Raw genomic sequence first — 26,273 nt, forward strand, 5'->3', positions numbered from 1 at the left:
CTGTTTGCCATGATCTTTGCTATGTGTCTCTTTCGAGGGATCCAGTAAGAGGTGGCCCATGAATCACCACGTTCCCCACGTGCTCAGAAGAAAGAAGGAAAATCAGAAGAAACAAAACCTGAAAACACCCAAAAAACTTTATTTTTTTTAACAAAATGGGGTAGGGGGAAAAAAAAAAAGAAAAAAAAGAGGGTTGTAATATATGAATGACCAAAAGGATTGTACTTCAGGGGCTGGAACTTTGAGGTGATGTGCACTACACTGTACACCAGACCCTTGCCCAGAGCCACCCGCAGCAGCCGTGGAGCAGGAGCCCAGCGCAGCCGATTGCACTAGAGACTGATGGAGCCGGTGAGGGGGGAGCGGGAGGACAAGTAGAGCTGCCTCTCCTGCAAGGCTGTGCCTACCATTTGCGACTTTATCGTGCTTTAGACAGCAAAGGACTAAAGAACAGACACGCGGGGGCTGGATAAGGCAACAGGTTGCCTGAAGTCTGTGACTGCCCAGGTGGGTTTGAAACAAGCGGCGGTGGCTCATCTAAGAAGTAGGTAGTCATCGTTTGCACGGTTCTGGCTTTAATTCCCAGCCACAAAATGAAAACACACGTTCTTCAGTGGAAGCTTTGCCCCTGTCACCTGAAACTTGTCAGAGAAGTCAAGCACTTCAGTGAGGCTGGCTTTTCTCTGGAGCCCCAAGCAGGGGCAACGTGGTCTCACTTAGCAATGGGACTCAGCTAAGGCTGGCTGATGGTCAAGAGTTTGGTGCCTACCTTTCTGTCTTTACTAAGATTTACTGTTCATTGTTGTGAAAAAAACCCAAGTGGTTCCCTGCTGTGTTCCCATCTCCTGGGAAAAATAATGGCTCTGGTCAAGAATCATTGATACTGCTACCTTCCTGAGAAGGGAAGGAAATAGTCTTTAAATCTTGTCAGACTTTGCCTTTCCTTTCATACTTGCAAAAATGGTTTGTGGTGCTGTTAGCATAAATATTTGCAGTGGTTCTTACATGCTTTCCAGCCCTAAGGGGAGGTCCAGGCATGGTGCTGGATGGAGGAGGCTGAGGTTTGTCAGCCGCTCCCATGCTGTTTGCCTGAAACAGTCTTGTGGCGTCATTTCTGCTCAGAGGATTTCCCCCGAGATTCTCCCCACGGGCTCATGACGAAAGCATCAGGTCAGAATTGTTTTAGTCTGCCTGTTAGTTGCGAGTGTTTCCTCCCTTGAGATAGTTTGCCATTTCACTAACGTGTCATCTACTTAACCATTTGGAAGTGAACTTGAGAAAGATGCCTGGGACTGGACCTTGGTCAGAGATTAAGATGGACCTGCTGAGGCCCCAGACGGGCTCTAAGAGCACCCAGTGTGCAGCCGAACTGGTCCAGCCGCTGCTCCCAGTGGTTGTGGTTATCAACCTGGACAGGTCACTGGTTTCTCTCCTCTGGAAGCATTAACCCCTGTTGCCTTAATTGTTCATCTGGTCACACCCTCACCCCAAACTCATTTGACTTGGGGGAGGACAGAAGGGGCTGTGGTTTCTTGTTTAGCTTAGGTCTTTTTATGGATTTTATAGGCTCAGATTACGGAGCACTTTTATATAGCCAGCCCCTCTGAAAGCTGTAACCACTGGCAAGGAAGGAGAGAGGGCAGAAGGCAGCAGCGAGGAGCCGAACGGTAACCTCGTGCCCGTGCCCTGGCTTTGCAGCAGCAGGTACGTTGTCTGGCTGTTCCCTTACACCACTGTGTCCCTTGAGCTCTCCCAGTGGCACTGCACAGGCTACAGGGAAGGAAGGAAAGCAGCAGAAAGCCTGGTCCGTAATAGACAAAGAACCTGGCTAAATATCCAGGTTGGGGGAATGGGGATGCTACGGCATAGGAAGGAGGCATTAGAGCTTTTTCAAGCTTCATTTGAGACCAGCAATTTGCTCATCAGCAGGAGAGGGCCTGGGCAGGTAGAGCTGCAGCCCCCCCCGTGCTGCAGTCAGCATACTCCAGCAACAAAATAAGCGGCCAGGGCTGCCGAGTGGCCTCAGATGTTGCATTAAACCTCGTGGAAAGCTTTTCTGAACTATTTCCCTCTGGACCTTCTTTTAATGAGGCATTTTAGCATTAAATTCTGGTCTGTTGTTTAATGAAGGAAAATAGTTTTGCTAGCCAAAAACCAGCAGTATTTGTACCCAGCAGCAGGTGCTGTGCTTAAGATAGGAAAAATCTGTTGCATCTACTACTTTCAGGGAATGGGCTGAGCAGAAACCGAGCTTATCTGTTCTGCTTCTGCCTCAGGAGCTGGTGTCAGTGACTGTTCTGGGAGAGCAATTCCCAGGGGAGGAACAAAACCATCAGCAGAGATGGTAATTTGGCTGGAGGTGAGTGAGAGAAGCAGAACTGCCCTCCCCCAGTCTCCCAGTTTTTTCCTTTTCCCTCAGTTTATTATGCAAAGGCCTGGCTGTCTCAGGTCAGAGCCTGGAAGGCGAATACCCTGATTTGTGCATGGTGGGTGGCTGAAGGAGAGAAAAAAAAAAAAAAAAAGCCTTAAAGCCTTTTTCTGCCACCAGTGGCATGGGGGAAAAAAACCTGTCAGAGCTGGGGGAACCAGACCAAAGCAGCCAGAGTGTGAAGTGATAAATAGACACACCTGAAGTAGGATTGCTGCTGGGTCATTTCTCTTTGCCTTTCCTAATTCTGTACTCATCGCTTTGTCTGTTTTTAGCTTTCTCACTTTCTCTCTCCCTAACGGTAGTCCCTGTATCTTTTCAAAAAAAAGGATCTCTTATTCATCTGTTACTCTGGCCTTTGCACAGCTGTTTTTCCTCTCTTACCTTCACTGATCCCCTATTGCTCTTTTCTGGATGAAGACTTCAGATCCTCTCTGCAGCTGGCTAGCGTGCCACTGGGAACGCAGCTTGAAACCCCAGCAAAGGCCAGGCAGCACGTTTTAAATAAGAACTGGAGATAGCTGTAAAGAGACGTGCAAATCTGAGAGGACCTGTGGAAGTTGGTAACAGGCAGAATGAATTTCCCCTGGGGGAATTTAATGAACAAGCAAGCCCAGAAAGCAGACTCCTGCTGTATGGCAAAGCATGTAAATTTGTTGGTTTTGTCCCTTGGTTACATGGCTGCCCCCTCTGTTGTACAGTAGTTTTCAGAACAGTAGGCAGGAGAAGCGACTGTATTTTTATATTTGTTTTTTAACAACAGCTCTGCTGAATATTTTGGGGTCGGGGGCTCAAGTTAGATTCACTGCTTGCTGGAGAGCTCTGGGCAGGCTGGGGACCAGAGGGAGCTGTAGCACTGGGAGTGTGGCCCAGGCACCTTGGTGGGAAATAGGAGAGAGCAGCCTGTGCCTGTAAGCCCACAGCCCCTCTCAGCACCCCTGCCTCCTGGCTGTTATTTAATGCTCAACTGACTGTCACGAATGCCTGGGAAAAGGGCTGCGTGTGAAATAATGTTTGAAATCTATTTTTAAAAAAATTGTAAATGTTCTTTTTATTAGATAGTGGAGCTAATTTATCCTGTATTCCCTACTGTAATGCTTTTTTATATTGAAAGGAATTTTTTTTTTTTTTTTGGTAATATAAACCAGAACACAAGCCTGAAGCACTCTCTGCACGGTTTTTGTGTGCGTTTCTTAAAAAAAATAAAAAATAAAAGAAAGATATTGTGACAGTGAAGTGAAACGGCTTTAATTTTCACTATTTGCTTGGTGTTAAGTACAGTCACTTTCTTACCAGAGGAGAAAGAATAAAGTCAGGTACAGCAGCTAAAATGAGGTATAAACTGAAGTGTCCCCTTTTCCCCTGCCCCCCACCCCAAGTAAAAACCCTTGACCAGAAAGGAGAGGCCAGATTAGGACAGACAGAGCCTCTCCTTTGTCACCAGCTCCAGCTTGCCAGATATTGGTTAGGCATAAATAAGGCGATGTAGGGAGTTATGTGAATTATGAGCTTTCTTCACCCTCAAAAGCAAGGGCTCGATGAATGCAAGGGTTTGGGTCCATCCTCTGGCAGAGAAAGGGGAACGCGACTCCCAACCCTGCACAACCTTATACAAATGCAGGTAATTCATTGCGGTCTCCCTTGGGAGATGATGTCAGTCCAAGGCCTTTTCTCACAACTTAGCAGATAAGGAAACTGAGGAGATGGACGTTTTTTTCTCAGCAGATCAGTAGCAGAGCCTGAAGTGATGCCTCAGGCTTTTGATCCCAAATTATATGCTCAGCTGCCACCTGCAGCTGCCACGCCAACCCTTCTGTCCTTCAGGATGTGGTTCTGTATAAACCTTTCAGCATCCTCCTCCCTTTCCCCCCCCCAGTTCACAACAGAGCAAAGACAACCAGGCACAGTTGGTTTCTGGCAGCACTGCAGATCCTCTGCCTGGGCTCCATCCTCAAGCCACCCTGACAAACTCCCTCCTTGACCTCACCTGCTCCAAATTCACCTCCTCGAGTGCACCTGGCCATGTTTCTCCTGCAGCACCCTGCTGGTGAGAAGGGACCATGCCAGGGGACCACAGCCTTTTTGTAGCCATTGCCAGGCAGGGGCATCCATTTGCCCCTTTTCACACAGTTGTAGAAGAGGTGTAAAGCCCCAGTCTGCTTCCATGCTTTCTACATGATCCATTTATAGCAAGATGGAGCAAGAAGCATGAAAATAAAACAATTTCTTCATCTCTCCCCTTCCAGGACTAGGTACCAAGTAGCATGAAACCTCTTAACATCACCACTCCCCCGGGCTTTGCTCTGTGTTGGAGCAGAAGACATTGACTGGCAAAACTAGAAGCGGCTCACTGTTTTAAGTTTTGCAGAGGCAGCTGCTAAGCAGGGAACCAGAGGAATCTGACCTCACCCAATGTAGGAAAGTGTAACCGCTTCCCCCACCCTCCTACCCGATCTAACCATCGAGAAGTCTTTGGAGAACTGCTCTTACATAATGCAGTAACTCATTTCTCTGACCTGCTGGATGACATTTTAAGGTACGCTAATCAGCCATCTACAGACCAAGAGTCATAGCTACCTTCCTAGGACCTGCGGCCAACGCAGATGGGAGGACAGCATTAAGAAGACCCTCCATTTCCTTCTTCTGCAAGATTGCTTTTGCTGTGGTCAGTTTTACTTGTCTTTCCTAGAAACATCATTTCCCACCCCTCCCCAAAACCAAAGATCAGTCTGTGTATACATTCATGTGACCCCCCCAAAACACAAAGAATCAAGCTTTACGTACCTATACCAACAACTACAGCCAAAGTGCTGCTCTGAAGCCGTAGCAGCTGCCCATGCAGGTGGTGCGCAGGTGAGAGCAACAGCCACGGCATGCCATGCTCCAGCTCCCCCATGCAGCACTGCTCAGTCAAATTTGTGATATTCTCCAGGCTGCACTTGATCATTTCCTCCCTCACAGGGAAAAGGTTTCCCTCTTAGAGCCCAACTCTTCCCCCTGAACAGGAAGACTCCTTTTAAATATAAGTTTTAGTTGCTCAGTATCATATTTTGGACATGTTGAAAGCAGCTTGGCAGGCATGTGTTGTTGGGAGGCTCCAGAATTTAGCCTGCTGTTGGATGTTGCCTCTCCCTTTGATTTACTTCTTAGGAAAAAAAAAAAAAAAAAAATTACAGTTGTGATGTTTCCTGGTTCAACTATTATTTCCAATATTCTTACCTGACAGACATTTTGCATGGCCAGTAGGTACAATGCACACCATGTCCCAAGTTTATGCATCTGCTTCTAAATGCCAAAAGCACTAACACAACATACAGTAACTACCCACTACCTTCTTCTAACTCTACTAAGATATTAAACAGCAATAGCCATAGATCCCAGCCTCAGCAGTGGCTTGAGGGCTGTTGTTCACACCAGCACTTCTGTTTGCGTAGGCATCTTTCTACGGGGATTTTTGGGACATCAGCTCTATTCCAGGGCATGCTTTGATCCAGTCAACAGTAGCACATGAGTAAGAAGTCCATATCCTGTACACAGACCTTCTGGCTTTAGTCCCGTGGAGAACAAAAAGTGCCACCTCCAGCTGTGGACAGGGATAATCTGCAAGGAAAGCGCTAGAAAGTTGGGCAGCCAATGCTGTTAAGCCCAGGAGGTGTTGGCGAAACTGGCCAGTGAGTACTAAAGCACATTTAGTCCGTCCTTGAATGAGCTAGAGAAGGCAATGATGCCTTCATATGCCTCGCTCCTTGCTGTTCTTCATCCCAGTTAAGTATTTTAATGCTACAAACTTTGGTCCTCTCTTCTCAAAGTCAGAAGAGGTGTGATGCCTGCACATTAGCAGGGCTGGAACACCATCTCCCACAGCTGGGGCTCATCTCTAGAGGCTGCTCACTGACCCAAGCAGCTGTACCGATGCTCGCTCTGCTCTTACTAGTGCTAACCACATTCCAGCCCCTGCTTAACTAAAGCATCAGACACCACCTAACAAACATCCACCCCTGCTACTACCATCAGTAAAGCTGCAAGTGTAGGAAGTGGTCCGGGGTGAAGGGAACAGGACCCCAGCCTGGAAACGTCACGAAACATCGCAAGCAAGGGGATGTCTTTGTGCTCAACAGGCTATTTCCAATCGCCTCCTTCACTTCTTACATGGTGTAGTTCAAGCTGTTCCCAGTGCTGTCCCTGTGAAGGGAACAAGCAAGGGCTCTCCCTCTTCTTTCGCTCTATCTCCTGCCAAGCTTTGCACAGCACCCGGTGCAAAAACCACGAACGGGGTGGCACCTCTGGCAGCGAGGAAAGAAGAGCTGTTTGCAAAGCACTGAACTCGACCTAGCCCCGTCCAGCTCCCAGGACAGTCAGTACTTGCTGTGAAGGGAACGGGCTGTACACGAGGGCATACTCCACCAGGCAGGGGCAAGGCTTACCAAGGGTAGCCACCGAGTCCTTTTTGTCAGTTGTCTTACCGCCCTGTCTCCTCAGGGATTTGGTTTCAGTGTGCTGGTCTTATTTTGTGCTTTGTTCCAGCGGGTTCAGAGCGTGTGCTGCCATCGGCCAGTTCCCCCCCCTGGAAACCGGCTCTTTTCCTTGAGCCTGCCAGGCCCATATACCTCCCTGAGCCTTCCTCCCACTGCTCCTCACCTCCTGCAGAGGGGCTGGGGGGTCCCACCAAACGCTGCTCCCCCCCACCCCTGCCCCATTTCACCTGGCAATGCCACCAGCACCGGGTTACACACTGATTCATGCCGGTAAGTGGAAAAGAAGGAAACCACTTTAGAACCAAAAGGGACTAACAAAAAAAAAAAAAAAAAAAAAAGTTATAATTATAATGCAAAATTACCGACACAACCCCCCCCCTCCCACCCTTCCCATGACAAAAAGCCCAGGAATTAGACTTTCTTGGGACGGCGTCCAACTTGGTAATAATAATAAATGCTGATGAGGATGAAGAGGGCTCGGCTGACCAGGAGGAGCACGGCACCTGTAGCTATCCGGCTACTCTCAACCAGGGAGACAGTGGTAACTGGAGGAGAAGGAGGGAGACAAGGCAGAGGTTGGTGATGAAAAAACAAATGGAGAGAAATAGCACAAAACTGTTTTCTGCTGCCCTCTAACGCAGTGTCTTAGCAAGACCTGCTGAGCCTTGCAAACGCAGCAGCTTTCAGCACAGGCTCACACGCACCGTGAGCCCATGGCAGAGGCTCTTCGCTGGCTTGATTTCACAGCCTTGACGTTAGCCACAGCCCCCAGAGCTCTCACTTACAGAAACCTTGCTTTAAAAGGCAGCCCCACATTCAGGCAGCCACAGCCCAAAATGGTCTCGCAAGCAAATGCGAGTTTCTGTTGCGCTCAGATGCTAATTGTGGAAGCTGCATGTTCCTGAGTTTGCTTTGTGGCTTGACCGCTTCAGCAGTGATAAGCATTTTTCAACTTTAGAAGCATCTACAAAATATGCATAGTCCATACGCACTACCTCTTTTCCGATCATCTCTCTCCTTTTTGGCTACCCACACATAGCTACCTTATAACACAGTTAGTGAGCTACCACTATACACATACAAGAACCCCCTTCATTGTTAAATATAGATAAGCTCCCTAGAAACAAGCTGAACTGTTATTCTCTGTTTTGGTAAGACTGAACATGCCCCTTTTTAGTGTAGGTTGCTACAGTCTGTTCTTGTTAGCCCCAGCATCTAGGCAGCCTGCTCCAGATGACCTGTGCTGGCAATGGAGGCCAGATGTTTTTAGGGAGAAAAATAAATGAATCGGAGGAAGATGTTTCCTCTGCACCTGGGCACCCTTGAGTGAGCAGCCCCGGGCAAGGAAAAGAGAAGGAAAAGGGAGAGCAGCTGGCAGGGAAGGTGCTCCGGGAACCAGGTTATCTATCTTTGCCAGTCCCGCAGAGCAAAGGAGCCATCTCCAGCACAAGCCAGGCACAGCATGGGGACAGCCGGGTGTCCCTGTGCCCAGGCAGGCAGCAGAGACAGCACCTTCCCATCAGCTGAGTCCACTGCGGCTCCCAGAGCCTCACCCCACACCTCCTTCAGCCTGGCATTCCCCCCATCACACCCAAAGGCGCTGCTCCGGTTTCGCATTTGATCTCACCGCTCACGCCGGTTGTCCTGCCCGCCTCCGCTTCTCCTTCCTCCCTGCCCAGTGGGGGTAAGCAGCACGTACCCCCCCCCTCCATCCTTTGCATCCTCCTCCTCCCTCCTGGGTGGCTGCAGCTACTCACCCAGGAACTGCACGGCAAAATAGCACGCCTCCGTCAGCAGGGTCCAGCGGATAATCACTTTTTCGGCCGTGTAGAGAGCGTTCCACATGATGAGCGAGATACCTGGGGAGCGACAGCAGATCACCGGGAAGGAGCAGCCCACCCGCCTGCTCCCATTTCGGCCACGGTGAATGGAAATGGGAAGGGTTGGTGAATGGAAATGGAAAGGTGAATGGTGGGAAGCAGTTCTGCTCTCCCCAGCCGCTGCGGCCGCTGCATTTCCAGCCCACCCCACGAGGTGCTGCTGCAGGCTGCGGGAAGGAGCCGGCAGCCCACTCAGCCACCTGCCCTCAGCCCCAGCAGCCCCCTCCAACCCCCGAAAAACACACCCCCACACCCCTTGCCAGCACCTGCCTGCCCTTTGCGAGGTGCCAGCCCCAAAAAGTAACCTGGATGGGCACCCAGAAGGTGCAGTCCCTGCAGGCTGGGAGCATTAGCAGCTGCAGCACAGGGTGCAGAGCCATGCAAACCCCGTGGGTTTAACACCTTTGCTCATTTTCTCTTCTACACCATCTCTCTAGGCTCCCCTCACCTTCTTGTCCTTTGCCCCCCGCCTCTTGGGACCCTGCCGGGATGCCCCTTCTCTCCTCCCACTCCCACGAGGGGGGTCTGGCCCCAGCTTCAGCCCAGCACCCCATCATCTCCCACCCAGCCCACCTGCAATCTCCCTTTGCTGGGGCACTTGGGATACTCCCCCAAGTATTTAGAGCACGCACAGCCCTCCTTACCCTACCTGCAGCGAGCCTCAGCCCCTACTAGGAAAAAAAAGCAGCAGCAGCTGAGCTTTTCAAAATACCCCAAAACAATTTCTTTGCTAACAGCAGATGTTCTGCTCTCCAGCTGCAGCTCTCTGGCTGGGCACAGACTTTGCCCCCTCCTGCCATTTTGGCCTCTCTCGTCCCCTTATTCTACGGGGCAGCAGCATGGCACTCACTGAGGAGGGCTCCTCCGTAGAGCCGGATGGGAGTCTTGCTGCTCACTGATTCCTCGTCGAAAACGGCGTCGTACAGCTGGTCAGGGAAAGCGAGGGCCTGGCAGAGGCAAGGGAGAGACTCAGCACCCTGCACCAGCCAGGGCCATCAAAACGTGCCCTCCCGGGCAGCAGCGCTCCGACATCGAGCCTTTATGGGATCGGAGCTGCCGGCGAGGAAATTGGAAATTAAGGAGGCGCAAGAAGCATCAGGGTGTCAGCTACTGGCTTCACGGCCGGTTTCTACGGCTGAGGCTGCTGTGCCGTGTGTGGTTTATGACCCTGCTAATGAAAACAGACTCCGGTGATGGGAACAAACCGCCAAGGATGCCGCTAGCAAAGCCCATTACTGAGACACGGCGAAGGCAAAGGCCTCGCAAGAGAAAGCGGCGGCAGCTGCTGGAGGCAGAGGAGAGGGATAAATGCCGGGGGGGGCCGAGGAGCCATGCCGGGACACCCCTTTGGCAACCGGGAGCTGCTGGTGCCCAGGACCATGTCCCTCACTTACCATGATGGCGACCCCGGAAAACATGACGGCGGAAACCAGCTGCCAGACCCTGTGCGAGAAGGAAGACGGAGGACACGGCGTGAGCACGGGGGCCATGCCATCGCTCGTACTTCGTAAAGCGTTCCTGGCCACCCGCTCGGTCGTCAGCCTTCATCCTCTCCCCTCGCACAACCGAGGGCAGCCACGAGCCTCCCGTGGGAGGACTCGGCTCCCCGCATCCCACTAGCTCCAGCCTCGCTGGCGAGACAGAGCCAAAATCCTCCTCACCCAAGCAGAGGAGGGAAGTGACCCTGCCGAGAGGATGGCGCAGAGCGGGGTCCCCGCGGGACGCAACCACCCCGTCACACGTGAGACCAGAAGCTTCTCCAGCCCCATGCAAGCCCCTCTGGTTCCCAGCACCTGCTGTGGGACAAGAGCTCGAGGGCCTCAGGATGATTTACGGGGGAAGAAAGCAGAGCTGCTCTGGTCCCGTGGTCCCCAAGAAGCCCCCGCAGGGAGCGGCAATGCTGGCGCAGCAGCAGAGCCGGTGTCAGCAGCCAGAGCTGTCAGGGATGCTGTGGCCGAGGGCCCTCAGATGACCCAGCTCCCTCGTGGCCCAGTATCTTACCTGAGCCCCAGAGGTTCCCGGACAGCAAACTTGATTTCGTTTCCCAGTACTTGGCTAATCTGAAATTCAAAGAAGACACAAGGTGACTAAGCAGACTCTTCCCCAGCCTTTAGGCAGTATTTGCCAGCCCCAAAACGCATACCTAACCCCATGTGGGAGCTTATTCCTAAAGAGGGCTGGAAGGAGGACGAGGACAAGGGATTCATCTGTGACCCCCTTGGTCCCAAAACCCACTGACAGCTGCCTTGATTTTCATCAGGAGCTGCAGCCTCTACTGCTCCCTTACTGGGATCAGCCACCTGCAGCCTGGGGCAGGGACAACATTAACTCGTCTCCTCTTACCTAGGTAAGTAGGGAACCGTCTCCTCTCACACACACCGCCTGCACGTCACATCCCGATGGAGCACAGGCTCCAGCAGAGCCCTCGGGGTGTCACAGCATCCGTCCCGCTCTCGCGTTCGCACTGCCCAGGGTGACGCCCGTCCACGACTTCCCCAAACCACGCGGATGGGAAGGCTACGCAGACCAGCAACAGGGAAAGGTACTGGGGCAGCTTTTGGTTGCAGAGAGCTCCGAGAGCTCTGTGCTGCTCCCTACGCGCAGGCTGGGCAATGGCCTGCCAGCGAGTTCTCCAGAGAGCATCCAGGACAGGGCTCCTGTGGGACTCACCCTTGTCCTCCAGCTCTGGTACGTTGCTGAAATAGGTTGGTGGTTTGCAAATCATGCCTCTTCTGAAAGGCACCACTTAAATCACTGCTCTAGTGTCCAGGCCTGGTGGGCATTGGTGATGCCGTGGTCCTACGGCACCAGCTCCGAGCTAGCTCATGGGTGTCTTGGCGATGTAATTTCAGAAATGGATTAAAGCAGCTTGAGGGCCCCATTACCCTGGAAAGCTGTTTCGGGCAGCTCCCGTGCACCCAGCAGGCTGCATGACCCATCGCTGCTCAACAGCAGCAGCGCTGCTTGTGCCACCACAGCCTTCACTCTCCCTTTACAGGAGCCCCACAGAGCTGGGAGCCCTGTTTTTGCCAAAGAGGCTGCAGAAGTTAGATGCTAAAAAAAAAAAACAAAAAACCAAGAAAACAAACCACCAAACCAAAACCCACACCACCTCAATTTGTCCAGGCAGAAATTCTCTTTTCCATCATTACCGCACACGGGCTTCCCTCTCCCCTTGCTCTCACCTTTGAGCGATGGACCTCGCCGTCGTCGTCCTCCCCTCCGACCCCCAGGATCTTGCGTGTCTTCAGCCTGCTCACCAGGTCGGTCTGGCTGTGCTTCTTCATCAGCGGCGGGGGCTGCTTCGCCGCCATGGCGGTGGCCCTCCACCACCCAGCCCTCGGCTGTGAGGCGGCGCAAGGAGGGCACGGGAAGCGGCTCTGCCGTCACATGAAATTTCACGAGGTTCGGGGAAAAAAAACCAGACACCGCTACGAAATTTTCCCTGTTAAGCCAGCAGACGGCTCCTCATTGTCCCGGGGCAGGGAGCCCTGGCAGCGAGGCTGGCCCTGGCTATGGGTGGCTCATCTCAGGGTGATCCCACTGTCACCGGGATCTGCCTAGGAGGGCAAGGAAAAAAAAAAAAAGAAAAAAAAAATCAGAGCAGCGTGGTTTTAGCATGGGCATTTAGCTATAAATGCCTTTGACCTACACACAATAGTCTGGCCTATCCCAGCATGAAGCAATGCCCCACGGTACCTCTTTGCTGTTTCCCAGATTAGGGGAATTAAATGCTTTCCACACTAGGGGAATTACAGTCATTAAGGGATGCTTTGCCTTTTGTCTTTCCCCGTGCCATACATCACACCCTTCAGTTGCCATTTCAGGCCAAATACCACACAAGTCTCCGGTGTTTATTTGTGTGTCCCCCCAGATGCTGCATCCCCCATGCTGTGCCAGAACACACCAGCCCCTGAACAACAAGCCAGAGGCAAGACTTTCCTTGAGGACATGCTGCTTTCTGGGAAACGGAAGATGATGGCAACTAAAAACTACAAATACTATCTGGGATAAGAACAAGACAAAGATAACTGACAGAAGCTACGGTGGAAGAGATAACTTCTGCCTTGGCATGGTGGTATAAAGGTAGAGGTGGCGAGAGTCCCACAAAATCACTCTATGTCATCCTGCAATCATAAAACCCTGGAAACCCTCAGTTCAGAGAGTCCTTTCTTCCAATTTGGCCTCATTTATTCTTGGCTCAGCTGAACACAAACACATTTTTCCGTTTCCCACTTCGCCCTCCCAGAGACCCCCAGACGAACCCCCAGAGGCACAGCTAATCCGTCCCAAGCAAGCGCAGGGCTCAAGTGCCACGCCAGCCCAGCCTTCCCACAGCTGCCCCAGGAGGAGAGGATTTACGCTCACGTCTAAAGATTTCACGAGTCTTCGGGGACTAATAAAACGAGGCGCCGGTTATTTTGGCATCGTGCATGCAAGCGTTGTCCCGTTGCCTCGCGAGGGATTTCCCTCTCGCAGGAAAACCCTTCCCTGTGGTTGTCCAGACAAGAGCGGACAGTCACGTCCACAAGCGCCCAACAGAACTCTTTCTGTAAGGCACAGCTAAGAGGTCTCGCTGGGACAGTGCAAAGACTGAATGCCGTGATCAAGGGGTTAATAAGACCCTTTCAAGCAGACCACAGGCAAAATGCTTTTCAGCAAGCCAGTTCAGCTACTCAGGGCTTTGCAGGTGCTTCTTTTGGATTGCAGGGGGTTTTGTTGTGGTTTTTTTTCCTCTTATTCCCCTGAATAACTAAGCTCAGGTTCCTGGAAAGGCAGCACAGCGTCATATGCAGCAGCCAGGGTCTAGAAATATTTCAGAAGTGGGACAGGGGAAAACGACTGCTGAGGAGGAAGGTGGAAGCTGTATACTCATCCCTGCACTCAACCACAAGGCAAAAAGCTCAAAAGGTAGGTGCTAGTAGAAAAGTTTGGAAGATTTATCATGTCTGGAGTTTGCTGACCCGAATTGTCACAATAACTGGTGTGTACTCAAATCGAGATAATCTGCACACAAAATCCACCCCAAAGCCAGAGTGATGTGTCCAAAAGAAAAGCTTGACTTCTTTTTAATTTTTCTTACTACAGTTTCTGCAGTCCTGGCAGACCCAGACTCACAAGGTTGGATGCCGACTGGTTTCCCCGCTAGAGCCGCACTGCTGCTGAAACCAGAGAAGACCTGTTGCTGTGGTATTTCTAGCCCAGCATTTTCTTATCAAAGCTATCCAGCCCACCCCTGAAGCAACACACCTCCGCTGAATGCTCCTCTCTCACGCCGAGCCTCAGGACCGCTCTGGGGCCATCCCACATCCCTCGTCTGGCCCAACGCGGATCATGGGACCTGGGGAGGACAGCCCCAAGCTGCCCGAGGTATGCCACGCTGTCAGAAGGACCCTCACACCCCCGTAAAGGTGCTGGGTACCTATTTGACCACTCTCCTTTGGTGGGGAGCAAAGCAAAGTCCTTCTGTGAAGGCTTGCTAGCTGAGGGAAAAGTCTGGCAGAGGACCTGAGCAGCAGCATCCTACTGGCCCGAGGTCACCAAAGCCCTCCCCAGGGATGAGAGACCTGAGGACTTGCTGGTCTTGATAGGACTTGGGGTGCTGAGTGTGCTGGCCACACCAGCCTGGCACCTCTGGATCCCTCTTGGTTTCTTGCCAGGGAAAGTCTGCTGCCCACACCTCCTGCTCTGTCCTCTTCATGGTCAGAAGTGGCAGAGGAAGGGAAGACAGGAGGGGGGGGGGGGGGGGGGGGGGGGAGAAAGAAAAAAAAGAGAGAAAAGAAGAAAAAAAAAATTAGACTTCTTCATATCTGGAGAATTTCTCCCAAGGGCAAGAAGCAAAGGAAGGTGATGGGGGTTGAAGGGGGGACTCCATGACTCACCGATGAAGACGGCGATGAACAGCTCTGTGATTACAGAGGCAGTTTTGCAACTCTGACCACAGGCTAGAAGATCAAAATATGCCTTCATCAGTTGTCTCGCCAGTTGCTTTCAGGGCAGGAGTTGGTGGAAATTTATCCACATCATCATTAGCACTGCTCTCCCATTAAGAATTTCCACTAATTTGTGGTAAACCGCTGGCCAAGAGCCGGGACAACGTAGGCCAGATACAAGTGCCAATAAAACAATCACCGAAGGCCATTCTGGTACATAAAACCGCACTCCCACCACACTAAGCACAGCTACGGCATGGCCCCGCAGCCAATCCCATGTCTCATTATCCCCATCTTCCAGAGAAAAAGCCAGGCTAACGGATACTGAATATTAATAAGTAATGAGCTAATGAATGCATTAGTGCTAATCCAGTGACATTCAGATAGAAGATGCCAAGGATTTGAAAACGTTGTACTTACATTAATGTAACCTGACACACTGACAATTTAGAGGATGTTTTCTATTAGCCCCTGCGTTTTCAAAGGGGAACCTCCACCTCCTCCTTCTCCCGCGATTCTTTTCTCCTTAATCCGTCTTCTGAGCATCCCAGGGGCTGCGCAGATCAATCACCATACGCAGGCAATTCCCACTCCCTGACACAGCTCTCGGTGACGGGCAGTGCCTACGTGCAGTCGAAAGAAGGTTTTTCCTCCAAAAAATCCTTTTTCTTCGCAGGCTCCTTTCAGCATCCGTTCCCTCGCTCAGCTGTTCAGCATACTGCACTCAATTTTGATAGCTACTGCTTCGTGGTGCAAAGAAACCTCACCGGTGCCACGCTAATGATAGCTCAATCTCTCCCCACCTCCACAAGCTCTTCCCCCAGCATCTCCGCTTCCCTCCCAGCGCCTGGAGAGAAGAGGAGCTCTGCAGCACAGAGCAGAGGGGAGACAACCACACGCACGACGATGCTGCAGCAGCCAGAGCTCCGCACCCACCCAGGGAGGTACACGGGGCTGCGAGAGGGCAACCAGACCCCGTCCCCCGCAGGCACCTGAAGTTGACTTGACCACAGTTTCAGCAAGCCGCTGCCAAGCGGCTGAGGGGTCCTATCCTGCCTGTCTGCGAGGACGCGGCTGCCCAGGCCCCATTGCTTAGCCGGACATAGTTTCGGTGGCATCGCCATCCGCGGTGCAGCCTTTTCCCTGACAAGGCAGTGCTGCTCGAATTAAAGAGGTGGTACTACACTACCTCTTACTCCAAGGGTTTGAGGGCAATTCCGATCTGCAAGCAGAGGAAGAGAAAACGAACCAGAAGTGAGCCAGGAGAACGGGTGAAAGGTTCATACGTTTAAGCTGGCCACAAGTTTTATTCAGCTCTATCACGTTCCCAGTATGCCTGAGACAACTCAACATCTCGAGCCCGCTTTGATTTGTTACGCCAAAGAGTTAACCAAACGCGCAGTGGATGTATGTCCTTTCTAACAGCCTAAGAGGGCACTTGCCGTGCCTGAGCATCTTTCACAGACCACAGGCTGAGAACCACTAGTAAATACGAAGCAGCAGCAGCAGCACTGTCCCTTTACAATAGTGGATTCCCCCGGGAGGGAAGGTCTCCAGCACTGCAGCAGCACAGAGGGGTCCACGCATGGAAGGGGCACCCAGCACGGCAGCTGCGCTGTACCTGGCTCTCAGCACCCCACAGCATTTCTCTTGCAAGGCCCTGACAGCCGTAATGCGTTTGTCCAGCTCTTCTGCTGTTTCTCTAGGCTCTGGTGGTCCTGTCTCTTTGCAGGCGAGGACAGTGCCAGGTCCATAGCACTGCTCTGGACCCCATACCTGCTCAGCCACAGAGACAGCGAGAAAGCCTGGGCTCAAACAGATGGGCAGGGCAGAGAAGAGGTGATGGATGCACAGGTCAGAGCAGTCATACAAGAGCAAGACCAGCCAGAAAGGGAAAGATAACTTTCCACATACGACTTTCAACCAGCCAGCCATCTCTTCCCTTTTCTTGTCCACAAGGCTCATCAACAAAGTATCTCAGTGTCTCACAATCTTACCTTACTGCAGCCCTGCACCTTCAGGATAGACGATATCGCTGCTTTGGAAACACCCGTAGATTAAGGACAGGAGCCACACAGATACTAAGTACCTTGGCTCTTGCAAACATTAGGCTGTTGCCTAACTGAGTGGGATCCAAGACTCCTTTCCCCCCCCCGACACGAAGGCTCAGTCTGCCCACTTTTACATGCATAAAATCTCTTGGTAAACAACTTCAGATACTTCAGGACTCTGAAATCCCGACGGATGAGGCAAATCCCCTGCGTCTAACCCAACAACACACCCGAGAGCCACAAAGCATCTTTGTGCATCCTATCAAACAGCCTAATAAGCTTCCTCAAGAAGCCCATGGTGGAACAGACCCTGAGCCAGAACTCCCCATGTCCCAGGTCACTACCAAGGTACAGCTACGTTCCAGCAACGTGCGCTCGCAGGCCATAAAGCCAACCGTATCCTGGGCTGCATCAGAAGAAGCGTGACCAGCAGGTCGAGGGAGGGGATTCTGCCCCTCTACTCCGCTCTGGTGAGACCCCACCTGCAGTACTGCATCCAGCTCTGGGGTCCTCAGCACGGGAAAGACATGGACCTGCTGGAGCAGGTCCAGAGGAGGCCACAAAAGTGGTCAGAGGGATGGAACACCTCTCCTATGAGGAAAGGCTGAGAGAGTTGGGGTTGTTCAGCCTGGAGAAGAAAAGGCTCCAGGGACACTTTCTTGCAGCCTTTCAATACTTCAAGGGGGCTTGTAAGAAAGATGGGGACAAACTTTTTAGCAGGGCTTGTAGCAACAGGACAAGGGGTAATGGTTTTAAACTAAAAGATTCAGACTAGATATAAGGAAGAAAGTTTTTTACAATGAAGGTGGTAAAACACTGGAACAGGTTGCCCAGGGAGGTGGTAGATGCCCCATCCCTGGAAACATTCAAGGTCAGGTCAGACGGGGCTCTGAGCAACCTCGTCTAGTTGAAGATGTCCCTGCTCATTGCAGGGGGTTTGGACTAGATCACCTTTAAGGGTCCCTTCCAACCCAAACTATTCTACAATTCTACTCTATGATTGTATGATTCATGCTGTATTTCTGCAAATGCACATCCCAAACCCATGGTGACTGAATCAGCTCCCTGACTACATTTCTATCGAGAACAGACAATCTAGATGATTAGGACCTCTCTGCCACCAGCCAGCTGCAGCAGTCCATCACCGTCTCCATCTCCCAGTGGATTTCTTCCACGCCAGCTGCAGCACACAGCTTTGCACGCTCTGGGCTAGCAACACATCTGAAAACAACAGAATAATTTGCATTTTTCTGCTGGGAGGAATATACTGCAACCTATGCCTGGTGTAAGTTCTCCACCCTACAGAAGATAAACTCTCCCAAAGCAGTTTCTGCAGGTCGGGAAGCCTCAGAGACCTGCAGAGAATGAAATCTGATCAAGCCAAAAATAACCTGATGCTCAGGCAGTAAAAGCAATTAGCACTCGGCCACCACAGCAGCATAATGTGGCTGCTGCTCCCTCTCAGTCTGGCACAGTCTGTACACCTAAGCAATGGGGACGTTACAGGTGAGAAATCTGAAGTAAGTCGGGTACGCAGGACTCCCTTCCCACATAAACACCAGCCCTGTCAGTACAGAAGGCTCTTTGCAACACCAGTAGGAAACATCTCTTGCCAGAGGTTCATTCCCAACTTTGCCACAGCCCTGATGCTTCCTTAGCAACTCCAACAGGCACAGGGACACTGCGTCCTCCTTCGGGAAAACCTACCAACCTAGACAGTAGATCTGCTGCCCCTACACACAATGAAAATGCAAAGCAAAATCTAACTAAAATCTAAAGCCTAACGTGGCTCCAGCGACCGCCAACACAATGGATGCAGCCAGCATCACCACGCAGCAGGGGACAACCTACTGGGGAGCTAACAGTTAATTTGCATTACTTACCCTGTCGCCACTGCAGGAGGACAAGGACATCCAAAGCCTGCTCAGCCTTTCCCACGCACCCTGAATTCTCCCCACCGCCTGCTTTAGGGCTGCATCCCCTCCTTGATGCGGCCCTTCTCCCTGTGGCCATAAAAACATCCCAACCCCAAGCAGCACCACGATCGGGGGCCAAGCCACACCATCTGGGAGGCATTGCCCAGCTCAAGGATTTTATTGCCCACAGGTTTCAAATTTCCTTTTGCAGGGAGCACGGGGAAGTTTCTTTCCATGTTACGCAGCAATCAAAAGCTGTGAAGCCGATTCCCCAGAACAAGATAAAAAGGCCCTGTTGCTCTACTAGTTTCTCAAACAGGAGCTATAATTAAACACAGCAACCACGCTCCTGCCGGCCTGCTAACCACCACCACCTGCAGCAACGTGCCAACCCCTCTCCGCGGCGAGCCAGGGCACCCGAGCATCACATCGGGGGGAGAAATCCTTGTTGCCCCCCTCGCAGCAGCTGGCAGGACAGTCTGCGACACACCGAACACGCTCGGTCAGGCACCCTGCACGGCTACGGCGACCGGCACGCACGACACCCCACCGGTGCCCGGTCGGACCCCCGGCCCCACTGCGAGCGGCTCGGTGGGCTCCTGACATGGGGGACAAACAGACTTGACGTTTCGTCCACCACACGTATGCACACAGTCCCCCCCCAAAATACAAGCTTGGCTACACCATCCAGCTTTCTCAAGTAGCCCATCCCTTGCTGCTGAGGAGTGTTTTGGCTGCAAATACAAGGGACGCAAGAGCCTCAGCCCACAGCCAGCACCCAGCCCCTCGCCTTCACCCTGGATGACCACCAGCCAGCATTCAAGTTTCCCAGGGAGCTGGGAGGATAGAGAGAGAAGGAAATGAGACTTATTGGGATCAGGTGCTGTTTTTCTTTAAGGGCTTTAAAAGAGAAGGATTCCTCTTTGATTTCCCAGCTGCCTTAGACAGGTGTTTGTGGGAGACAGTCCCAGAAGCTTAGCAGGCCATCTGTCCTGCAGATGATTTCTACGGGGAAACATTAGAAGGAAAAATAAAACCCATATGCACACACACACACAAATAAAAACCCCACCAAACCCCAAGTAAATCAATCCTTGCTACTGGAAAAGAGCAGCTTTAAAAAAGCCAGGAAAGCCCTGCAACCAAACAGGGTAATAAAGGTTGGTTTTACAGAAACTCTGATGCAACTCAGTATTTCATCTCCTCTGCCTCGCACCTGAGGAATGACACAGGCTCAAAGAAACTCAATGGGAAGTAAGCCTGGGACGAGGGAGAAACCCAGACACACGCTGCTTATCCGCAACACCACTGAAAACTGGATCATCACAGTAAAGCAGGGCTTCTTGGCACTTCTTCCCCCAACAACCTCAAACCTCCCCAGACTTTCTTTCCACTGTGCCCCCAAGCACTTGACAATTTCCACTCACAAACCCTCCAGGAAGCCGATGCTCTTTATTCCCAACAATTCTCCAGCTCTGTCCCTTTCCAGAGCTCAAAAGGAAATTGCAAGAAATTTGGGAGATTCGGTCCCCTCAGCCATACATGAGCACAACATCCCTCTTTATACTGTCACTGAGACGGTGATTTCAAAGCCATTCTTGATGGATTCTCCCCTAGAAGAAGATGAACTACATCTCCAGCAACACTATTTCCTTATCTGCAGTCCAGTAACTTGCCCAGAAAAACGCAACTGCAATTTATGAACTACCAACACGTCTACAACCATGAAATGGAAGATGAAACGAATAAGGCTGTGCCGCTCTGGCAATCCAAAAGCAGGTTCCTGACCTGTTTCATGGGTGGATTTGCAGCCCCAGCACCATCCCATTTTTTTCTTCCATTTTTGTAGAAAACAAAGGGTTCCTCTTCTCCCATAGTCTGTCATGATATGACCAGATGTGCAGTCTAGGCACACACAAAGGGGAGGAAAAAGGGCAGACGAATAAATTTGCATTAAGCAGGGAGATTGCCTTTTGGTCTAGCCAGGACATTTCCTGAGTCCCAGGCACAATGGCACTCACAGAACTCGTGCCTCTTGACCTGCAAGCCACAAAATTTGCTTCTAAGACAGAGAAGTCATGTAAATCAGGCCTGATACGAAACGGCCCTAGTGACTATCAGTCAACAGCTGAGTTGTCACCAACCCTATGTTATAGAGCATTTCCCATATTACATGGTCATATCCACCTCCTGTAAGAGCATGTTATTTATATAAATATACATATAACTTATAACTAATAATAAATTATACATTAATAAATCAAGTAGATATCATTTTTCTATAAATATACAAATGAAAACTATGGTTTGATTTGTGTGGACTTACTTTGGGTCCGGCTGCACAGTGACGGTGTTTTGAGCCTGGTTAGCGAAGACAATTCAGGTTGCCAGACCAGACGAGTGTTTTGGCGTTCACCTATATTTTAGTCTCAGGGGAGAGAGAAGCCACAGGGAGCAGTTTGTCCCCTACTCCCTGCTGGGAGATGTCAGTAAGAGCCTTGACTCCTGCTTCTAGGTTAACCATTTACTGTGCTAGAGACCGACCTTTCATCTCTCGGCCCTGGACTACCACCCTACACACCACTTGAACCCACCACCTGCAGCTTGGGAACACGTTCTCACTTCCTCCCTAAATAATTTGCCAATATTAAGCCCTGCTTATTTGCATGCAATTACAGCTCCAGGTTTATCACTCCCTCGTGGCTCCTTAGCCTCGAAATAAGCACAGACATGCAGACGGGCTCGGGGAGCTGCTCAGCACAAGGCCTCCCAGCAAAACACATACTTTGACTACTTGGTAGCCTATCCCCAAGTGGCAAAAATCTCCCTCTGACACCTAGCGGTTTCTATAGCAACAGGTTAATGCTAAAAATGGTAGATGCAAAATTCCCCATGTTGGGCAAACAGGAGCTAGGAGGACAGATTTATAAGAGTGAAACTTCTGAATAGCTGCTGACAGAGCTAGTACAGGCTTTGCTAATTCACCAGTCAGTGGCAAACCATCTTAAAAGAAATTCCTAGCAATCCGCTAGCGGGGCAGCGGGCGGTGCATGGGGACGTGTCTCTGGAGCGCCATCCTGCAGCATCCCCAGGTATCCCTCTCTCCTGCAACGAAGCACTTAGAAGCGAAAACAGCTATTTTCAGGAACAGAACTACAGTCCAGCATACAGAATAGCAAGCCTGAAAGCCAAATACTAGATCATAGGTTTGGCAGCGTTGCTGCCGCCCTCCATGCAACCAAGACGGGGTTATTTAACCTCTCACACCTCAGTTTTCCAAGCTGTATATGAAAAGTAAACCTACCGTCCAAGCTCACACGGCTTACGCTCAGCAGGTACAGCATTTCAAAGGTGACTTGCCCAGCACTGTACCCCACCAGTGCCGGCTGCCTGCTTGCGACACCCCGTGCCGCGGAGGACGGCTACGGACCCCCGTGCAGCACTGGGCTCATTACACACGACGTGTCAGAAGCAGAAACGTCCTTCCTGGGCCGAGTAACAACCAGCTTAGCATGACGTCGATTTTTTTCTGCCTGTCTTCATTCCCCGCTGGCAGGAGAAAACACTGTGGCAACCTTGGGGTGAACCTCACATCGCTACCGCCTTCGCACACGCCAAAAAGCTCTCGGAAGATCCTCCCAGTCAGATTAAACCCGTACGTGTAAAACCAAAGCAGCCACAGCTCGGTGCGGTGCCGCACAGGGGAGGAAGGCAGAGCGATCACTTTGGCCAGCGTGGTTCTTGGGTCAAACAGCCCTGAAGAACCCACAGGCTTTCACCACAAATGCTGCACCCACCCGCAGCCCCCCCCAGGAGCTGATACAAACCTGACTTGGCTTTTATTTCCTGCTAAGTCAGGGGAAAAGACTCTGTGTGTGCACGCATGTACGTGTGTGTGCACGTTTGTTTATGCATGAGCTGTCAACCCCCAAATTATGCACAGATCAACAAGGCTCTCTGAATTCCCCGACTGTGAAGTGCGTGACATTTAATCTCAACCTTCCTTTTGGATTTCATAATGTGCATTATCAGCAATGGGTATTCAGCGCACAAGTACCCTTTAGAAAGATTTCATCAGAAAAAGGAAATAATATAAAGGAGATTGAAAAAGACAATGCCTCTGATGGGCGAGAGGTTCTCCGGCTTCCACAAAAGGCCAGTGTATGTGTACTGTGAGGATCACACACAGAGATGGTCTGTCCCCAGCGCAGAATAAAAGCATTTCACAGGTGGAGAGAGGTGGGGCTTGGAAGTGTCAAGTATAACATGAACCTATAGCTCTCCTCACCTCCCTCTTTTTGGCTCCCTGGGAAACAGGCAGGGTAAGCCATAGCCGAGAAGTGCCTATTTTAGGACAGGATGCCTCATCTCCTGCAACGGCTTACCTCTTTCCATAGACCACAGGACGAGCCCAGAAGATGAGTGAGACTAGGTTTTTGATTGCTTTTATATGGCTAGGCAAGACAAATTCTTGATCCTTGCAGTTAACTTTTCACTACCCAATCCTAGGCAAACACTGAAACGCTTTTGCCCATTTTGCAGCGTGGATTTACACTTTGGGATTATAAAAAAGCTAGACAACAACCTGCAAGGAAAGGGGGTCCCTTCTCTTCTGCTGGGCACAGAGAAGCTATGTCCTAAGTAGAGCTGCTCTTACTAGTCACAGCCGCAGAGGATGCACATCAGCCTACGGAACTAAAGCAAGATTTCTCTTTTTATAGCAGAGAGGAGACAAAGGGGTGGACAGCAGAGTGTGGCATCAATAGGCTTGGTGATGGGGGATATCTGAGAAAAACAGAGGTCCCACAGTCAAGGAGCTCTCTCCCCATCTCACCTGGTACATGCGAGAGAAGCCTTAGGAAAGAAAGGATAAAGGCACTACTGACTAGTCTAGTCCTTCTCCTTGCCAAATTACACACTGCCTCCCTACCTTTGGTTGACTCCTGTACCCAGGGAGGAAGAGGCAACAGGGATGCCCAAGAAGCCAAGTGCTAGTGGCATCGGCATTGACAAATCAGGTTCTCCAGTAACCATGGAACACGCAGAGTCGCCCGATGTCTCATCTCTGCTATCAAGGGTTGTTTAAGGACCCTCCCTTACTTTGACAATTTTAAGTCTCAGACACTCGAATGCAACAAGCTCCAGGAATATCAGCATCATGCAACACCAGCATGCGTATGTATACACACGCATAGTGCTTTGCTGGTGTGCGTGTCTGTATATATACATCTCTATCAGCAAGCATACAGCACAGCCTCCTGCTTAGAAGCGCTCATGACACAGAAGTGTCAGGTTTTAGTCAACACTTTCCCCATTACCTTACCTGTAATGTCATTCCCATGCAGCTGTGGCTCTGGGGATTGCAGGCTGGTCTCTTCTCCCCCACGTTCTTTGCAAGCACCAACGAAAGGCGCTTGATTTGCACGGTGATGTGGAGCAGGGAATAAATTGGCTGGAGGAGATAGGCTCAAGTGCTTTATTATTCCTCCATCCATCAACCCTCAATCCATCCTACTTGTCCAGAGATTTAAACAGTGGACGTTGGCACGGCTCACGGAAGGGACTTGTTGAACTCGTGATGTACAGCATCTGGGTTTTTGCCAGCAGACAAGGCAAGAACACATTCATACACCCCAATGAGCAAACGGGTGCACTGGGCAGGGCAATGGGGGAGGAGGGCGAGAGGATGCTCTATAGGCGCCTGCTGTTCAGAAGCACGCCAGATCTGTGGCCAGCACTTACAGAGACTCCACCGGCAATGCTGGTATTAAAGGCAGCTAAATTTTATTCTCACTTACCATGAAAACAACCTGGGAATGCGCAGACAGATGGTCTAAATTCTTCAATCCTGTTCAGTGCAGCCTTTGACTCCTGGCAGATTTCCACTTTCTGTGAAGCAATGTTTGGGCGCTCTTTATTGCTATTAAGCAGTTTCTACAGCAACTTTCTTTCCTAGGCCACAAAGAAAACGTTGGTGAAAAGCCAATACCACCCAGCTCCTCCGGACTCAGTATTGCAGTTTTTGAGTCTCCCTCTCCCCTCTATGAGGAGGCAGCTCGCATTTCTACCTCCTCGGAATACACCGAGCACCTATCATGAATGATGTGCCAGGCAGCTAAAATTAAATGTCCCACAGAAGGGAGCATGTCGTGCATAGCAAGGCAGGGTGAGACAGGCTGAATTAAAGGCACCTTCTCGGCTGTAAGGAAGATGGGTTAGGAAGCACGGCATGCACAGGCTGACCTCGGGAAACTGCCTTTCTTTGTCACAGCCATCTGCATCTTCAACAGGCCCAGCTGTGAGCCCAGAAAGAGACCGCGGCATCCAACAAGGGCTGGAGTGATTTTAGGGCTCAGCAGTGGCATTCCTGAAATAACCTCTGTCAGCTGGAAAAGCTTCTCAAGCCTTTCCGTGACCGCAAACAACCGGAGACCAGAGGTTTGTATTTCACTCATGAGATGGCACCACGACAAAAGAGCACTTCTGCTGCCATCGTGGGTTACTGAATGAACGGGTACTCGGACAAAAACGCTGGCTGAGTCACCCACGGAGTTTCCTGAAGACTTGCGGGTTTTCTCTGTAGGTCTCTTGTTCGGCTGCTGACATGGCCTCAAACTGTTTACTTTCTCAACCCAGGCAGGATACACTAAAACTGAGACGGCTGCAAGCCTTTGTGTGCGGCTCTGCCTGCACCTGCCTTCCTCCTGCCCCTCTGGGCCGAGCAGTAGAAGTGCTGCCTGTTTTTAATAAGAAAAGGAGGGATTTCTCTCCTGTACGCGGCAGCAGGCAGCTGCAAAGGGGACTACGCGCTTATCTCCCTATAAAACACGGAGTCCCTTCAAACAAAGAATTAGGTTGCCGGTGGTCAGTATTATCCGACACTCCTGTGTGCGCATCTCCTGCTCCATCATCTCATACTGCTAATACCACTCCCCAGGAGACCGGACTACCGAATCACTGATTTATTTCTAACTGGTTTTCTCCCCATGCTCTCCTCAGCGCCTTTGACTTAAATTATCTTAATCCAAATCCCTAACAAAAACTTCTAGGAAGCCCTGCAGCAATGGAGCCAGCTACCAGTCCCTATGCTCAAGCTTCTAATTTTGGCCCCATAGGTTTGGAAAGTGAGCACGCGGTTTGCGACTGCCAGCATCCGCAAAAGCCTCTTGCCTTTAGCACTAAACCCAGCTACAATCATTTTCACCATTTCCCTGTTTTGGTGACAGATCTCTCCTCCTTCCTCCCCACAACTACAGTGGCGGTCAGTACAAATCTAGATTACTGCCTTCTTACAGACTCTCTTTGTGGCTTTGGACATCCCTTTGGGTCCTTGGCTTTGCCCTGTAAGAAGAGCTGGGTAAAGCAGAGTACACGGGTTCAACGAAGGTCTGGTATAGATGAGTCAGGTACAGCCTAGGCAAGGATTTCCCCATCAAAACCAATGCACAAATGCGCTCAATAAATTCCTATTTTGCATACAGAGACATAGAAAGACAACTGAAACACGCCCCCCTCACAGGATGAGGGCAAGAAATATACCCACGTTGTGAAACCCAGAGGGGAAGTTTGCCGCCGGGGTTCTGTCAGAGC

General features: G+C 51.0%; 2 protein-coding genes across 11 annotated transcripts in view; one reads left to right on the forward strand and one right to left on the reverse strand.

Annotated features, from left to right (window-relative positions):
• TSPAN18 (tetraspanin 18) overlaps nt 1–3,664 on the forward strand; it is a 132,886-nt gene extending 129,222 nt beyond the window's left edge. For all 5 annotated transcript variants that reach the window (XM_052781934.1, XM_052781930.1, XM_052781932.1 and 2 more), the window contains one exon: nt 1–3,664. In XM_052781934.1, the coding sequence (XP_052637894.1) occupies nt 1–48 (48 nt within the window). In that variant the 3' untranslated portion in view covers nt 49–3,664.
• Nucleotides 3,650–26,273, reverse strand: part of TP53I11 (tumor protein p53 inducible protein 11) — a 25,763-nt gene continuing 3,139 nt past the window's right edge. The window contains exons 2-8 of one of the 6 annotated variants that reach the window (XM_052781936.1): nt 24,482–24,635; nt 11,969–12,343; nt 10,785–10,843; nt 10,178–10,226; nt 9,634–9,730; nt 8,661–8,762; nt 3,650–7,448 (exon numbers count right to left, since the gene is read on the reverse strand). In XM_052781936.1, the coding sequence (XP_052637896.1) occupies nt 7,315–7,448; nt 8,661–8,762; nt 9,634–9,730; nt 10,178–10,226; nt 10,785–10,843; nt 11,969–12,097 (570 nt within the window). In that variant the 5' untranslated portion in view covers nt 12,098–12,343; nt 24,482–24,635 and the 3' untranslated portion in view covers nt 3,650–7,314. Of the gene's footprint in view, nt 7,449–8,660; nt 8,763–9,633; nt 9,731–10,177; nt 10,227–10,784; nt 10,844–11,968; nt 12,344–14,350; nt 14,479–15,136; nt 15,502–24,006; nt 24,026–24,481; nt 24,636–26,273 lie in introns of those variants that run through there. The other 5 variants (XM_052781941.1, XM_052781938.1, XM_052781939.1 and 2 more) reach the window with 5 other exon arrangements.

The sequence above is a fragment of the Harpia harpyja genome, chromosome 3, assembly GCF_026419915.1.
Source record: "Harpia harpyja isolate bHarHar1 chromosome 3, bHarHar1 primary haplotype, whole genome shotgun sequence".
NCBI lineage: Eukaryota > Metazoa > Chordata > Aves > Accipitriformes > Accipitridae > Harpia > Harpia harpyja.